We start from the raw sequence: 17890 nt of genomic DNA on the forward strand, positions 1-17890 counted from the left end.
TTCTAAAATATTAACTTCAACAACACTTAGCTGTAAATAATTGTTTGACATTGTAATTCATCATACAGTGTTTCTCAAAAGTACAGATATGACACTGGTATTATAGTTCAGGAACCAGAATAGATGATTGCATTTAAATTCTCTGTGAGAAAATCAGCACAAGAGATGATTGGAGAATAGAATCATTAGACAATAACACCCTTAGAACTCTCTGGTATCGTACACAAATATCATTACATATATTTGTAATTGTTAAGTCAACTGAATCTTCTTTTTACATGCAATAATACTAAGGAACTAAAACAAATATATTCATAGAAAACTAGATTTGTATTGTAGGAAGTTTTGAAATACATTTTACTGAAAGTTTTCATGTTGGCACTAAGTTACATAACTATCAGGCTTTTATACAAACTATAATGAAATACTAGCAGTTTATAATTGAATCACTTTTTCATATCACAAACATCTCAACCTACGAACAGTTATGAAATGTTCTTTTGACAATGAGATTAAACATGCAGAATAATGTTTTCTATGGACACGGATTAGATCATATGTATTCTGTCTAATCTGTTTAAATGCCACTGATTTTGACTTACAGCAAGAAACAAACAAGATTAAAACGAAAACCAGTCAAGAGGCAATAGAATTCCCCACAGGTCAACAACTAGTCACAGTGTACAGACCAAATACTGTTGCTTGTCCACAATTACTGTGAGTAAGTGTAATACTATAAAGACAGGGGAGATCACGCTGTGACAAAAAAATGCCAGATAACTCAGCCTCTTATAAAACCAGATATCTTATAACCCCCTTTAACTAGTGAGATTGAGATACATGTCAATTTAAAAATACTTTTTTTGCAGGTAAATTCCAGTCACAAGTTAAAATTCACTACCACTCTAACATTTGTATAATAACAGAGAGAAACAACAGTGAATCCTATGTTCTTATTTCTTTATTGCCCACAAGGGGCTGAACATAGAGGGAACAAACAATGACAGACGAACAGATTAAGTCGATTACATCGACCCCAGTAACTGGTACTTAATTTATCGACCCCGAAAGGATGAAAGGCAAAGTCGACCTCGGCGGAATTTGAACTCAGAACGTAACGGCAGACGAAATATCGTTAAACATTTCACCCGGCGTGCTAACGATTCTGCCAGCTCGCCGCCATATTCACAACAGTGAATCCTATGTTCTTAAGAGGGAATGCAGTACCCAAGGCCAAACTACTTAGTTTTCCTATACATGATAGGAGTAAATGTCACTCACATCTTACAGCAGTGAGAATCCTTTCTAATTAACATTTGCCTGCAATCTAAAGCCCCAAAACCTTCAAAAGAGTTGAAGAACTCAGCATCAGAAATGTCCTAACATCCAGTCCAGTCTTTCATGCAGGAATGGTTGGAACAGGTCCTTGGTCCTTCATCCGCACTACATATTCTCACTTCTTTCTCTTCCAATGTGGTACCCTCCACCAACAGTACAAGTAGCAACAGGGGAGCACATCAGTATATTTTGCCAAAAGAGTTTGGGAATATTATGAGATGATCACAACGTCTTTTTGTATGGCAGAGCTTTCAGCTGTTTGTAACAAACAAGCATCTAACAATGATTAGGTTGTTAAACTAATTAGAAGTATAAGCACTGAAAGTCAAGTAATTAGGAGAGAGTTTGTTTAAAACTATGACCTACTGGCAAGGAGAATGAAAAAATAATCAAAAAACTTTATAAAACCAACTTACATCTTCCCAACGTGTCATAGAATCTATTGACGGACTAGCTTGTTTTAACATGGCCTTGAAAGCACCTTCAAGCCTCCGGATCTAGAAAATTAAGTGAAAGTAATAAACTGTTAATAATAGAGACATTTAAAGAAAACATTCATATTTATTTTTTTTATGTGGCTGAATGCATGAAATTTTAGGCAATGTTAACATAGATGTATACATTAATACTTTCAGATACAAAAATAGAAGAAATAGCTTTGCCTCAGTTCCAGAAACTGACAATTAGGAACCCACTTCCAGCCAATAAACATCAACACCATCTCCATCGTCTTGAAATGATAAGAAAATGGAAAATGAACGCGATTGGCAGACTGCCAAGGATTACGGAAAGAAATAACAAAAAAACAAAAGCTGCAAAAGAAAAGTAGAAAAAATGATGGCTTTTCTTCCTTCTAGATGATATGAGCTTCTCAATTGTTTCACAGATCATCAATAATCCTTATAAAGATGAAAAACAGGTGATGAAGATGTGCTTTTTGAAAAGGCAGAAATAGGGCCAAAGAATCCATAAAGACACTCAGATGACAGAATACTAATGAAAACTTAGACCAATAGTCTATTTTTACCTGCAAAACACCTTCCCACAAGATATGGGACAAGACTTGCCTTGTTCAATGCAGAAAACGATTACTGGAACTTTAGATGTACAACATTCTAATATGAATAATGTTGGGTTGGAAGTCATGATGTACTATGACTCAAGTCATGACTTAAGCAACTGGTTGTCACTTGTGGGGGGTGGGGTAGGGTGCAATGGTCTGATTTGATTCTAGTGCTCTTTTTAGTTAAATTTCACTAAATTATATTGCATTTATGTATACTTATCAAATTATGTTTACATATATATTTACTAAATAATATAATCCAGTAATAAAAACTGATACAGCTTTACCTCTCCCCTTATTTAATATGACTTTGCCTACCCAACATGTTTTTGTCACACCTTTGTATCACATCTTTTGTCTACATGACTGGGCAATGGTGGCAATAAAAGAAATCATTATCATTATTATTATTATTATTATTATTATTATTATTATTATTATTATTAAGGTGGCAAACTGGCAGAATTGTTAGCATGCCAGGAGAAATGCTTAATGGTATTTCATCTGCTGCTAGGTCCAGAGTTCAAATCCAGCCAAGGTCAACTTTGCTTTTCATCCTTTCAGGGTCAATAAATTAAGAACCAGTCAAGTATTGGGGTCGATATAATTGACTATCCCCCTCTCCACAAATTCCAGGTTTTATGCCTAAGTAGAAAGGATTATTATTATTATTATTATTATTATTATTGTTATTATGGCAGCATACTGGCAGGATCATAAGCACACTAGACAAAATACTCAGCAGCATTTCATCCATCTTTATGTTCTGAGTCCAAATTCAGCTGAGGCTGACTGTTTTTCATCCTTTCAGGTCAATGAAATAGTCCCAGTCAAGCACTGGGATCAATCTAATCAACTAGTCCCTTCCAACAAAATTTCAGGCCTTGTGTCTATAATAGAAAGGAGTATTATCATTATTATTATTATTATTATTATAATTTGCAGCAGCAGCCACAACAGTTACAATGTTGTATAACCAAAGACTGGGTTCTAGGATGTGTTCATACCAAATTTCTTGCAATATGCTAAATCACTAACCAGATCATCATTTAATTACAGTTAAACACATTATAGAGTAAAAACAGTTTTAAATTTATACTACAATAACAGAAGACATAGTAATGCGTAGTCTTTATTACTGAGAGAGAGAGAGAAAGGGACAGGCCCATAATCTCTAATGGATTTCTAGTGAGACAGATGTGGTATGTATATCTTGAGTGTCAGTAGGTTGATGCCTGAAGGGTAAATGTAAAAAGTTAGAGTAAAATATAGAGAATCAAAGGTGTCAAGTGGGTTTAGTACATTTTAAGAGCAAAATGCATATCAACCAGGCTTAGCTGGAGGTTTTGCACAGCTTGCTTGTCGAAAAGCCAAGAGTGCACAAGGAATATGTGCTGCAGTAGTTGTATGAATTAGTGAATATCTCTGCCAACCAACCAGTGTTCTTTTGTGGGTGAATATTACTCGAAATATTTGGGCATGAAGCAACAGCACTATCTTAGATATCCATGTAGTTGTTGGTCACAGAGTTTTAGCTTTGCAGAACATCAGTGACTAACGAGGGCCAAACTATTTTCTGAGACTGAAAAGGAAGTCTTTTAAGAAACCTACATAATAAAAGATTGTATTATTAACTACCAGTGCTGACATAAAGGTCTTGACAACAGAACTGGAAATCACTTTATTTTTTTTTTATTTTTTTTAAGAAACTGTTATAGTTGCTACAGCTATATGGCTCTTCACATCTTCACAGATAGTCTAAGCAGTGGGGAATATCTTAATTATTAAGTACTCATAGTCTTCTTCCTGCAGCTTCTCTCATGGCTGATCCTTCCTATGTTTGATGAGCAAGTTCTGCTGCAAAATCTGCAAGCAAGGAAGATACTGCAGGGATGCAATGTACTGTCTTTCTTTGGCTTCAAGGGCCAGGATATTTTCTTCCTCAAGCTGCTTCACTCCTTTGTTCTCTGAGGTTTACCATGCTTGTTCTGTCTTCAGCTAATTTTACCCAAATTTTTGTATCAATGCAGCACTTGGTGAGCCTGCTCTTACAAGTGTCCTTGAATCTCACCTTTGGTCATCCTCCGGGTCAGCTACCTTGAGCCAACTCACCAAATAACAACTACTACATTTAGAGAATCACTAAAAGCTAACATGACCATGAGAGTTGCTAAAGGGGAGATAAGCAAAAGAGCGTTATCATTATTACACTATTATACTAGTGTCCTTTCACAATCTAAATAAACATACTAATCTTACTTGTCTCTCATCTTTCCAGTTTCCCACAGTACAATTAATTTTCTGAGTACAAATTCCTCCCCACTCCCACTGTGTCTTATGGGAATCTGAAACTCCTTCACTACTTTTTTGTAAATATTCATTTTGAAGAAAGCCTCAAATTTGTAGTATAAGAATAAGGGAGAATCAACTGGAGAGTTCCAGTATATAACTTATACATATTTTATAATCTAGTTGAATAAAACTTACTAGGTTTTGAACTTGGAATGAAAAAAATATATATTTCCTTCAGTTTCAATGAGGAGCATTCAGTTGTCCAATCAAATGAATAGCTGACTCTTAAGTAATATAAAACGATCAAACATTCCATAGACATATGTAACTTTCATGTAATTCTTAAGCAGAATCAGAACATATGCAGCAAAGATGGTCTTTGAATTACATGTGAAGTTCATCTGATGACATGCACGCATTTTCTGTCAACACAATTTCACTCACAAGGCTAGAGTCAATCCAAGCCTATGTCAAAAGATTATATGAAATAGATATAAGAATGTGAGGGAAATAAATATGGGCTGTCTAATGCAATAAAAAAAGTATATAGAAAAATGTGAATGATGGAATTAATAACATTATGCAGAATGTTGCATATTTTAGAGATCATACTTTTTTTTTTCAACCTTTTAATTCTTATTTGAAACGGTTGATGCCAATATCATTATTTTTTAAATCAAAGGGAGACTGTGCAAATACGTTTTTAAAAAATCCAAAATACTTGTTCAAACAACATTAGTTGATTATTTTGTAAGCCTTAACACAACATGCACATTTGCAATACAGCACTTCATTTCCAAACTTACAACATCTCTCCTTTGAGACCCAACTTTCATTCTACCTTTTGGGCTACACTTTCTATTTTGCAGACTCCAGTACTTGTCACCTGAAATCTTTCTATTTATCATGCTATATCCTTGCTAGCAGGGAAGGCAGACATTAAACGATGATGGTTGACTCTCTTGCATGGATTAGCCAAAGATGCAAAGCTGTTTTCACAATTTGTACATATGTTGGTCACACTGGTTTCCTCTGTCCTACACATATTGAAGCAGCCAAGATACACCTACACATGTAGCTCAATTCATGTACAATAATAATGCACTAACTATCCCACTAACTAGCCCTGGTGAAAGAGGAACTATAATCCCAAACATTTAAGCAGGGACCATCCTGGCTATATAGGACCATACTGTCCAATGTGTCCTTTTATCTTAAAACATCAGGTTATGATTTCAAACAGATTCGGTTTCTTTTTTCTAAAAAGTTAAACAAGCACATTGAAGTTCTCTTGTTGACTTGTTTGTTGCAACAACAAATTACTAGCATTAAAATTTTTTTAAACCTATATGAATAATGCCATCCACTTTTTATCAAAACTTGATTTCCATCTTTTAGTTCAAGTATTGTCCAAATACTAAGAGGATATCATGATTTGTGCACCAGCTTATTTGATTTAGAAAACAGATTAAATTTTATTCACTATTTTTTCAGCTGCTTCTTGCAACAATTAAAAGACAATCTTGGTATACTTGATATCAAGAATGTTCTCAACAGTAAAAGAGTGAAAATATATTGTCAAAAATACTCAGTTTTCAGATGTGTATGTATGCAATACCTTCCCCAGAGATGTCTAAATAAAATTTAACAGCAAACATTAAAAGTGAATTGAACTATCTCAATGATGTTGAACTGATTATGACAAATGAAGAAAGAGCACAACCATGTTAGTGAAATATCAATGATCTCTCCAGTCATCATGTATAAGAGGAATAACATTAAGAAAATTGTAGTAGTACTAAACTGACCAGTTCAAGTCTTTCTCAATAAAACAACTCCGCTAACACTCACTCAGTGCAAAGAATAAAAGGATTAAAATAGATAATACAACTTACTTTTCTTGCTTCTTCTTTTAACCGTTCTTTTTCTCGTGCTTCAGCTTTCTCTATGAGCTGCCACACACAATAAAAACAGAATATATAAATATTGTGAACAATAACAATATAGGCTACAGAAACTTTCAAAATATGTTTATGGAAAAAGACAGCAATTTCAGCTAAAGTTAGACATTTTGTTGAAGTGGGTGTAAAGCTAGAGAAGAAAAATGGAATTGGTTCACAGTGGTTTAAGGTTTCATGAACACAAGAAACTTTTATATTTATAAAGCATGTGTGAAAATGGCCCAAGTAATAGGATAACAGACCATATATTCAGAAGTCAATATTTCATATTCTATTAACAGTAACAACATATTGCAATTGTAGCTAAGATATTTAACATTCATTAACCTAGTGCCATCCATCTAAGACTAGGCAGGGTAAACAAAGTATAATAAAACTAATAGGTTATTTCTTAGCTTAAAGCATCATTCAACATCTGTGAGTGCATCTTCATAGTAGGTTTATCTTTAAGTCCAATAACACTGAATATCCTTAAGGTGATCTGACAATTCAAATTAGTGACACATAGACTGACTGAGGAGGTGCAGACAGACATAAGCAAATATTACAGTTATTTAATTAACATTTATCTTGACTGAGATAAAAACATTAGTTTATAAAAGGAGAAATTTTATTAAATTAGATAGAAAATTTACAAATGAAATATGCAATAGTTATAAATACTTTATTTTCTAAGAAAAAGAATGTGAAACAATTATCAAGTATGGAATATGCCATTTCAAAACCTAGAAGTTTTCAAGAGAGATTGAACAGTTTATATTGAGACACAAGTTATATGAACCAAAGTATCAAAAGTAATACAAGATTATCTGTACATCTAAAGAATATTTCTCTAATCAAAATAGCATTATCAATGTGTGTCTATTTAAAAGTTAAAATGATAAAGATATCTGTTATTGCTAGCAAGTTGAGTGACAATGTGTAGGCTTCTTGTCTGGCTCAATGGTTCCTAACCAGTCAGTTGTATTGTGTGGGTGCCCATGGCCAAGAGAGTTATGAATGACACACCTAGTTCACCTAGAACTACGTAGATACTATGAAATATCTTACCCACAAGAAGTAAAAACCCTGTATTATTAAGTTTTCTATTAGCTGGTAACACCAATCCAGCCTTGTACAATACAAAGATTTCTGTACATGGTACAGGTTTTATCAATCAATGGCAAAATAAGGATGACATGCTTGAAGCTTGCAAAATAATGTAAATACTCACACTATTGTAAGTTAACTTGATATTCCCAGAGTCCAGATTGCCAGAACGTTTGTCTGTGTTTAAACACGAAGAAAAATCCTCATATGTTGTACTCGTTTCCACAATAATCCCTCGGTCCTGAAAGAAAAGAAAAGATTGCAATATATCTAAAATTGAATAGTCTGAAGAAATGGAAATAAAGTTTTGAGGGATAGTTTTAAAGTGCTATGAGCAAGGAGGATAATTCTTAGGTTTTAAACAAACAACTAGAAATTAAAAGAGATTTCAGAAAAAGAAATTCAAATCATAAAGAAACTAAATTTTAATTATAATTATACAAGTTGTCATATCTAGTATTTGTGTGGTAATAGGAGTAATCATTAGTGAAAGCAAATTCCATAGTGGAGGCATGTGGTTTAGTGGTTAGGGGTGCTGGACCCATGATCATACGGGTTTTGGATTCAATTTCTGGACCAGGCGATGTGAAGTGTTCTTGAGCAAAACAGTTTAATGCATATTGCTCAGGTCCACTTAGCTGGCAAAAATGAGTAATACTGCAATGGACTAGCATCCTGTCCAGAGGGAAATATACACACTACAGTAACCAGGAAAGTCAATATGACTCCAAAAAGAAGCTTTAGATTTCTTTTAAAGCAAATTCCATTGCTTTGTTACAGCTTTCTTAATTTCTCCTAGTGTATAAAATGCAGATAACCAGCATATTTAGAAAATAATATTACCTTATCCCAGGTTTTCCTGGGTCTAGCTCTTTCACAGGTTCCCTCCACTGTTAGGATATGACACTGTGTGAAAAAAGTGTCATACCTTAATAGTGGAGGGAACCTATGGAAGAGGTAGACCCAGGAAGATCTGGGATGAGGTGGTGAAGCATGACCATTGAACGTTTGGCCTCACAGAGGCAATGACAAGCAACCGAGATCTTTGAAGATATGCTGTGCTTGAAAAGACCCAGCAAGCCAAGTGAGACCGTAGCCATGGCCTATGTCAGTGTTGTATAACCGACCCATATCATTGGGCAATATACTGTGCTTGAGAAGACTTGTTGAGTCAAGTGAAATCATTGTCATGGCTGATGCCAGTAACGCCTGGGTGGCACAAAAAAAAAACACCATTTGAGTGAGGTCGATGCCAGTCCCAGCGGACTGGCTCCCATGCTAGTGGCAAGTAAAAATCACCATATGAGTGTGGTCGATGCCAGTGCCGCCTGACTAGTCCCGTGCTGGAACATCATCTATCTCTCATCTCTTCAATTGGAAGCTTACTGTATTACACCTGTGAACACAAACCTCAAAAGCATTTTTCATTGGAATTGTGTCAATTGTCTTCTTCATAAGCACAAAAAACAAAATCACTATCATATATATCAACAAAAGAATCTTGTATCCGCACAAAACCACCATCCATGGACAACACACAATCAAAACCTTTTAAACATGCTAATTACACAATCAGTGAAGATTTCACATCAACAACACAGCAAAAACTACATCACCACAAAAACTGTCCTTTTTCAAACCCCAAAAATAATTGAGCTCCCAACCATAGCTAAAGCTCTACAACAGTTCATATTAAAATACTGCTCCCAAATCTAAGACACTGCTCCTGCTATACATATGAAGAAATAGACCTGCATTTAAAACTATTCACATGGAGTCACACATATACCAAGAAGATCTTACTGATATATTGTCTCCTCACTTTGCCTTTTCCACAACACATCAATGGCCACTGCTCCTCAGAGTTGAATGGTCTTGTGCCATCTTCACAAAGACCTACCCAATTTGTCTCCTCTTGTCATCCATATTGTCTACCCTGGTAGGCTCTACGCTAAGCATTCTACTAAATCCTTATTTCTTTTGGATAACATCCCACCGTAATACCTCCTGCTCAGGTTTTTACTACAGTAATTAGTTTGCAGCCGTTCTAGAAAACCACCAGCATCAACTTCATGTCTCGGGAGGCCTGCACAGGCCATAGAAAGAGTTCCTTCCACCAAATCAGTCCATTAGTAGAAAAAGAAAAAAAGAAAAAAAACAAGTTGCAGACGATATTAACATCAACATGATGATGATGATGATGATCTTAAGCATACCTTTAGAATTTCCTTTACAATCTTTTTCTCATCATGAAACCTAGATTTGAGATCCTCAACATAAAATTTAAATAAATCAAGTGGTGTTGAACCTGTAAGAATAAAAATAATTAAAGAAAAATATCACTAATTAATATATTATTAATTCTAAGTGAAAATGTGGGAAAAAAATTGATATAGTTGTCCATGAATGAGAAATAATCACCATTATACAAGCGAATGTAATGGAAGCTCAATTAGTTTGGTGAGTTGTTAAAGTGGCATTGATATTATTTGTCGGAGATTGGAACAAGGGATAACACATAAACAATGATTCTTAATAATGATTCGAGTAGAAGAATGTCTAAAAACCACCATCTGTAAACAACATTACTAATTCTCTTGTCATCAAAAACAAGTATATATAAGACAAGGCATATGGAGAGATAGCTAAAATCACTCATTGAATTTCCATTGTAAAACTCAGTTTCATTTTCCATCAGAATTATTGATGTAGATATTTTCATACAAACTTAAATATTTTCTCTCATCAACTACATTAAAATTCTTGTTGAAATTCTCTATAGCAATTTAGCATCATGCCAATCACCAAAATTTACACAACAAAACCATTGAAAATTAACCTTGATATATACTATTTCAAATCAAAATGTGAATCAGAGATGCTGTAATAAATTTTAAAATAGTTTATTTTTAAATCTTTCAATATACAAAACTTTTATAGCAAAAAACCCTCAAAAAATAAATTAAGTCAATCTTTTCATTGCTATATTTCAAGTTAGAATAAAAACCTTAACATTATGAAAACAAAAAGTATTCTGAAAAAAAAAATCCACACAAAAATTCAGGTGAACAGTGTAGAATAAATGTTTACATAGTACAATTGTGGTGTTTTATAGGTGTTTTGGTAACATAACCAAATCAATTTGGGGATTAAAGAGTAAAGGATTAAAAGTTCTAGCAACTGAAAAAAATAAAAGCTACTAAAAATATCAAATGAAGGACATTTCGTGGTTTAAATGTATTGTTTATGAGAAAAATAAGAAATCTATTTTAAAAAAACATGAAAACATGTGAAAATAGCTCACCTGGCTGTCCAAGGATGTTTGAAAAGCGAAGGTCTTGACTGACAATAGGATACAAATCCATCCACAGTGACATTGAATTCAATTTTCCTTGATCATGCAGTTCATCCAACAGAACCTGGACATGGAAAATTACAACATTAACAAATATAAGTAATTTCTACATTTTCAAACAAATTCAACTGTCAGATACATTGACCCCTACATTTCACCTTTTACTTCGATATAGGTTCCATTAGACAAAGTTCAAAAACTCACAGTAAAATTTTGCATGTGATTGGATTGATCTTATGCCTAAATATAACAGGTTTGTCAGGCCAACTATGATAACATACAGCAGTATATTATCTGATTTGAATTGTATATTGGCTGTTTACACCCTGCTATTACTGTATTTCTTCCATTACTTCTTTGTAATATTGTCTCTTCTACTTTATCCTTTACAATCCAAACACCCCAATCCCTAGTCTTACTTCTTTTGTTCTCACCTTACTTCAGTTTGTAATCAACTTCTCTTTTTACTCTCTCATAATCAACTTGCCCTGATGCAGGGCAAAAGGCAATCTCACAAGTGCTAGTGCCATGACAAAATGCACCCAAAATACTCTGTAGAGCAGTTGACAATCAAGCAAAAGCAACACAGGGTTAAGAGGACCTTTTATTTTTACTGAAACATGACAACCTATCTAGCATTAATTTCAAAATAAAATGTACAAGTGTAAAAAGGGCATCCTGCCATTGAAACCATTATTTCTTTGACCTGCCTAAGAGGGTAGTAACTGAATAACAACTTAGACCTTCAATACCCATTCAATCTATACCAGCATGGAAAGCAGATGTAGAATGAAGATGATGATGACAGCAGGAAAGATTTACATTTTGTAATTATTTTTTTAATGAAACTAGAAATGCAAAAGATGTATTTTACATGCCACAAATAATTCAGTAGTTTTCAAAACAGAAACATTATATAATTAGTACTTGTTCATTATAGGATGGAAACATACAATTTTAAGAATGTCTAATATAACAATAATTATAAATAATGAATTAGATATGAATAAAGATTTGTATTTGTAAGATCAAAAATAAACATTTCTAATAATAATACTTTCTACTATGGGCAGAAGGCCTGAAATTTGGTGGAGGGGCTAGTCATTACATCAACCAGTGTTTGACTGGTACTTATTTTATCAACCCCAAGAGAATTAAAGGGAAAGTCAACCATGACAGAGTTTGAAGTCAGAATATAAAAACGGACGAAATGCTACTAAGCATTTTGTCCAGTGTGCTGACATTTCTGCCAGCTCGCTACCTTATTTCTGATAATAATGATTTAACTGGCTCTTTTATTGATATAACATAATCAATACACATACACCAGGCTAAAATATATAAATTACACTTCATTAAGTCTGATATTCAGAATAGTTTGAATAAGTAAAGAAATTCTGGAACCAAATTTTACTTCAATACCTGCCATACCAATTTGAACTCTCAATCTGAGAAGATAGATCTGATTTTATAACCTAATACTGGCGTTTCTAAGTAGTAGTAAAATTTTAAAAGCTGAAATTGAAATTTGGGCTCAAATTTCTATTCATTGATTATTGATTTTTTTTTTTTAAATTCAAGATTGAGTTTCAATTCCAGTTTTAAAAATATTACACACCAAAGTTTTATTCATTTGAAATTACAAACTGTAATAAATAGGATCAAAATTCTCATCTGTAGGCTAAAGAATACTGATTCCTCACATTTTTTTCCCTTATTCATATCATCAGGTCAATCACATTAAACTAGAAGCCAGGAACAATGTCCACTACTTTCATACAAACTCTATAATTCCAGACTTCATTTAAAAAAAAAAAAGATATAATTTATTATTCAAATGAAATTTGCAAATTATGCTGAATTTGGGTTTTATAATAATCTTAATTGTTAAATGTCTTGCATAGAAAAGAAAAAGAACAGAATAGAAGTTGGCTTACCTGGAAGCTCTCCCTATTTTTTCTTTGCTGGCGCCTGACCCTCCGCCTTTCTCGTTCCTTTTCATCATCATATTCCTGTTCTAACATACGTATATGGTCCTCAAAGCAAATTAATGCATCCTCTTTGTCCATGTCTGAAGTGTTGGGTAGAGAAAAGAAAACATTTCATTGAAAACATTAGTTATAGACAATGAATATGAAGATTATTTAATAGAAATTGTTGGAAATTACACCAAATGCAGTCTGAAATAATATGTCGACCACTTATTTGTAATCATGCAAGGTAGGTCACTGATCCATGACTCAGCCAAATATTGCAGTAATAGCTTTAATTTAATAATAGACTCTAGAAAATGCAGTTTTCAGTCAAAATTTCACTTGCACATGAAGAGATCATTAATAAAAATAAATAATAAATTAGTCGATGCAACTGATTAATCTGCTCAGTACATCAGAAGGAAACCTAGATTTTGAAAATTTAGTGGCAGTGGTGGGAGGAGGAGGAGTCATTTAACATCTGCCTTCCATGCTGGCATGCATTGGACAAATTGATAAGAGCTGGCAAGTCAGAAGATTGTGGCAAGCTTTACTGTCTGCTTAGGCATGATTTCTATGGCTGGATGCCTTTCGTAATGCCAACCACTTTACTGAGAGTACTGAGTGCTTTTTATGTGGCATCAGCAGCAGTGAGCTCATCAAGTAACTCGCAAGACAAGACCTCCTCGACTGAAATGGGCTGTAGTATTGAGGCAGGTAACTTTGTACCAGATGATGAGAGGTTAGAAATATGTTTCTTGCAGATTTATGGCTACTTCACTGAGAGAGAGAGAGAGAGAGAGAGAGAGAGAGAGAGAGAGAGAGAGAGAGAGAGAGAGAGAGAAAGAGAGAGAAAGAGAGAGAGAGAGAGAGAAAGAGAGAGAGAAAGAGAGAGAGAGAGAGAGAGGGAGGGAGGGAGGGAGAGAGAGAGAGAGAGAGAGAGAGAGAGAGGTCATGATGGAGCATACTCTAAGTTACAGGGAGGTGTATATAAGTGAAACCAAGAATTGGATAGCGTGAGTGAGAGGGTACATGAAATTGCAAAAGGAGAGTGAGAGAGGGTGGGGAAGGAAAAATGTAATGAGTGGGCACAGGTAGGGGGAAAGAGATTCAACAGGGACACAGTATGTGCAGGTAGGTTTGCAAAGGTGTAAAGGGAGAGCAGGAGATAGATGGGAGGGAAATACAATGAATGGAGAATGTGGGTGGAGAGAGGGAGAGGTTTGCTAGGGGCACATTGAGGGCAGAGGGGCAAGTAGTGATGCTGATTTAATATCAACAATAAGGCTGAAGAAGATACCCCCAGGAGAGCATTCAAGTTAAATATAAATACAGAAGCATCTCACAAGCCATATTTATTCATATGCAATATGCACTCATATATTATGCACACAATTATAAGAAATGAAACCCTAGAAAAAACATCTCTTGTTTGTAATAAAAACTATTTCTTTCTTTAGTATTATAATGTAGAGAATAAGTGTTTAGTCATATTTATAACTGTTGTTTAAAAGACATGGGAAAAGATCATGCATCCTCAAAACAAATAGTAAATTTGAAAATGATCATAGATCTTTACCAAATGTAACTATATAAAAATATACTTGTAAAGTGAACTAATACTGAACCATATGAAAAGCACAAGGCAGAATTCACAGCCTTTCATTATACTTCCATTATCAAATGCTTGTATTCTTTCGATAGAAACATATAAGTGACAGTTCATTATAACAATTACACTATTTCAGGAACAGAACTATTTGAGAGAGAGAGAGAGAGAGAGAGAGAGAGAGAGAAAGATAGTGTGTGTGCGTGTGCGTGTGTGTGTGTGTGTGTGTGAATTATTATTTTAGAGACCTGCAAAACTAAATCACACATAACCAAATCAAACTGTTTTAAATTATACATGTAACTCCTACATGTATTGAGTGCATTTATCTTTCGTTAGTCCATTCACTTGTGTGCGTGTAAATTTCTGTAATGCCAGCATTCATGTATTAATTTTATCTCACTCTTCACAGATAATTAGAGGTATTTTAAATATGAAATATTAATTTTGGTCTTCCTAACTGGTAATTCCATGACGAGCATCTGCCAGTTGTACTAAATGTATTACAGCTATCATCGAAACATATAATATTAGTATTGAAATTTTACCTCACTGTTAGCTTGGAGAGTAGATATAATTAAACTTACTTCTGGTCATGTCATGTTATACATGGTAATGCACTTGACTGACAAAAATACAGATTACATTTAGTTCTTGTGTAATAATGCATACCTCTAGTACTTAGGTTTAAAAATCTGGAAAAAATATTGCATATTATACAAGAAGTACATAATATAATATTGTGAGTTGAAAGATTCTGATTAACAGATTATCCTAATAATTAGAAGACAATAATTCCTACTGCTGCTTTTTAACCCTTCAACATTTAATCTGGTCATATCTGGCCCAAATATTTTACCCATTTTATGTTCAAACTGACCAGATCTGGCTGCTCCCACCTACCCTACAATATCATTCTAAAAATAATTTCAAAACTTCGAGATAATACCTGATTAATTCAAAACAATGTAAATATGACATTTGACAGACTAACCTAAAGGGTTACTAAGAAAAAAAAAAAACAAGGGAGATAACTAATATCAATTATTCCAAATATTTTTGAAAATAAAAACAAGATGCTTAAATAGGTGTGCAGTTAGAAAGTTTGCTTCCATACAATGTGGAGCACCTTGGGCAAGTGTCTTCTATTACTGCATCAAGCCAACCAAAGTGTTGTGAATAGATTTGGTTGGACAGAAACTGAAAGGAACCCATCATATAAATACATACATGTATGTGTGCCTGCCTGTCTTGATATCACACAAATGTAAACAAGCGTCACCACTGCACAAGTAGTGGCATTCATTTCCAATCTTCCTTGAAAACATGTCTGGCCATAGGGAAAGTTATTTAAATATATGATGATATAAAATTAATTATTATCTAGTATGTTATTATAGCTTACTAAATGCCTACAACTGTATTTATAAAAATATCCCAATTTTGCCCAGTTTGTTTTTTCTCTATCGTTTACATTTTAGGCAACAATTAGTCTTTGCAATTATATATACAGCACTGGAATTGGAATAAGCAAAAGTAAAATAGTCACTGGATATTGAATCATGATGATATTAATCGGGTCAAATTTTTAAAGAGAAATATTTCAAAGATCGCAGCCCCTTTTCTTCCTATAAATTGCTTTCATGATTGCTGTCAAATAAAGTTTAAACATCCAGTTCAGAAGTCTACCATGATTTATACTTGACACTTTTCCTTTGTTACATTTGAAATCATTCAAATTCTATATCACTAAATTTAGAACTTACAAAATTTTTTAAATCATTTAAAGATCATTATGTAAGGATCTGGCAAATATTAACCCAAATTTTCAGACAAGACAATATTAATGTTGTATAAACGTTGAAAAGTTCACCGACATTTATGCAGATAATATTCACTTCAATAGAAATCGCACCATGCAGACAATCTGAGAATTTTTGGTATTCTGTGATGATTGGCAGGTCAGATTGATAACAAAAGGCTGAAACAAATCATGTTCTTGTGTGTTTTGATCCTGCACCTAAATGTGTAGAATATCTTCCTCTTTCATTTATTAAAAAATTACATTTGATTTGCTTATAAATAAATATTTTCATATTCATACGTTTTTAAAGAGAACCTCTTTAAAAAACATTCTCACTTCATGAGAATGTTTCTTTTCAGAAACATCTAAGCTACAATGAAAATGAGAAGCATTAAATTATGCAAAAATAATATACAAAAGAGAAATAATGCATCAGGAATGCACAAAAGAAACTAATAAAACAATATAACACACGCCATGATAATATCACTATATTTGATACTGTGATAACATCATATCGATAATATCAAATATAGACTTTTGATTTGAAGACAACACTCACTTTGTAAATCTGGATCTTCTGTAAATCTGGGATTGTCAAGTAACATCTGTTGAGCGTCTGACCATGTTGTACAGTATGTCAGACTTGGCATACTATCAAGGATTTCAGAAAACACTTTAATATTACGCTTTCGTAAGGCTTTGGCTTCCTCCTGTGATAAAAGAAGTAACAAATGTGTTTGTTGTTAACCCAAAATTTTATTCATTTTATAGTCATATTTTTATTGTGCTGTCAAGTATTTTCTTCTGTTTACACTTAATTTACTTGTATCTTAAGTTACACATTTTTTGATACATACCCAAGATCTATGTTGCTTTTCGCATATACTATTTGCAACTTTGCTTGCAATTGCAGAGGTAGTATTTAGAACTATTGTGTTGACAAAGACTACACCTAATTGTACCATATTCTTAACAATCCAATAATCACAAGCAGCATATCATACTTAAAGCTGTTGAATGCCTTCTAAATTATGGTATTTGTCTCAAGAAAGCAATTTTCATAGACATATAGTCTTGCCTGTAAGCAATGTTTTCTCAAGACAAATATTGCAATTTTGGTGTCATGTAACTGGCACCAATGTCAGTGGCTCGTAAAAAGCATCCATTACACTCTTGGAGTGGTTGGAATTAGGAAGGGCAGCCAGCCATAGAGATGATGCCAAATCAGATTGGAGCCTGATGTAGCCCTACAGCTTACCAGTTTCAGACGAACTATCTAACCCATGCTAGCATGGGAAGCAGATGCTAAATGAAAATGATGATGATGATGAAAGCTTTCAACAGTATATATGCTTTAAGTATGAGTTATGGATTGCTAACTTGAACTAACACTGGTTCTC

The 17890-nt window shown here is 33.7% G+C and overlaps 1 protein-coding gene across 11 annotated transcripts in view; it reads right to left on the bottom strand.

The window, feature by feature from the left end:
• The window catches only part of LOC106881150 (pre-mRNA-processing factor 40 homolog A), a 124243-nt gene that overhangs the window by 47076 nt on the left and 59277 nt on the right, over positions 1-17890 (bottom strand). For all 11 annotated transcript variants that reach the window (XR_016243113.1, XR_008264720.2, XM_089357434.1 and 8 more), the window contains exons 14-20: positions 17050-17200; positions 13039-13172; positions 11051-11165; positions 9963-10054; positions 7871-7987; positions 6592-6648; positions 1755-1835 (exon numbers count right to left, since the gene is read on the bottom strand). Coding sequence is in view for 9 of the 11 variants with exons in the window: in XM_089357434.1 (XP_089213560.1) it covers positions 1755-1835; positions 6592-6648; positions 7871-7987; positions 9963-10054; positions 11051-11165; positions 13039-13172; positions 17050-17200 (747 nt within the window). In the remaining 2 variants the exon portion in view is untranslated. The remainder of the gene's footprint in view (positions 1-1754; positions 1836-6591; positions 6649-7870; positions 7988-9962; positions 10055-11050; positions 11166-13038; positions 13173-17049; positions 17201-17890) is intronic.

The sequence above is a fragment of the Octopus bimaculoides genome, chromosome 1, assembly GCF_046866305.1.
Source record: "Octopus bimaculoides isolate indiv1 chromosome 1, ASM4686630v1, whole genome shotgun sequence".
Classification (NCBI taxonomy): Eukaryota; Metazoa; Mollusca; class Cephalopoda; order Octopoda; family Octopodidae; genus Octopus; species Octopus bimaculoides.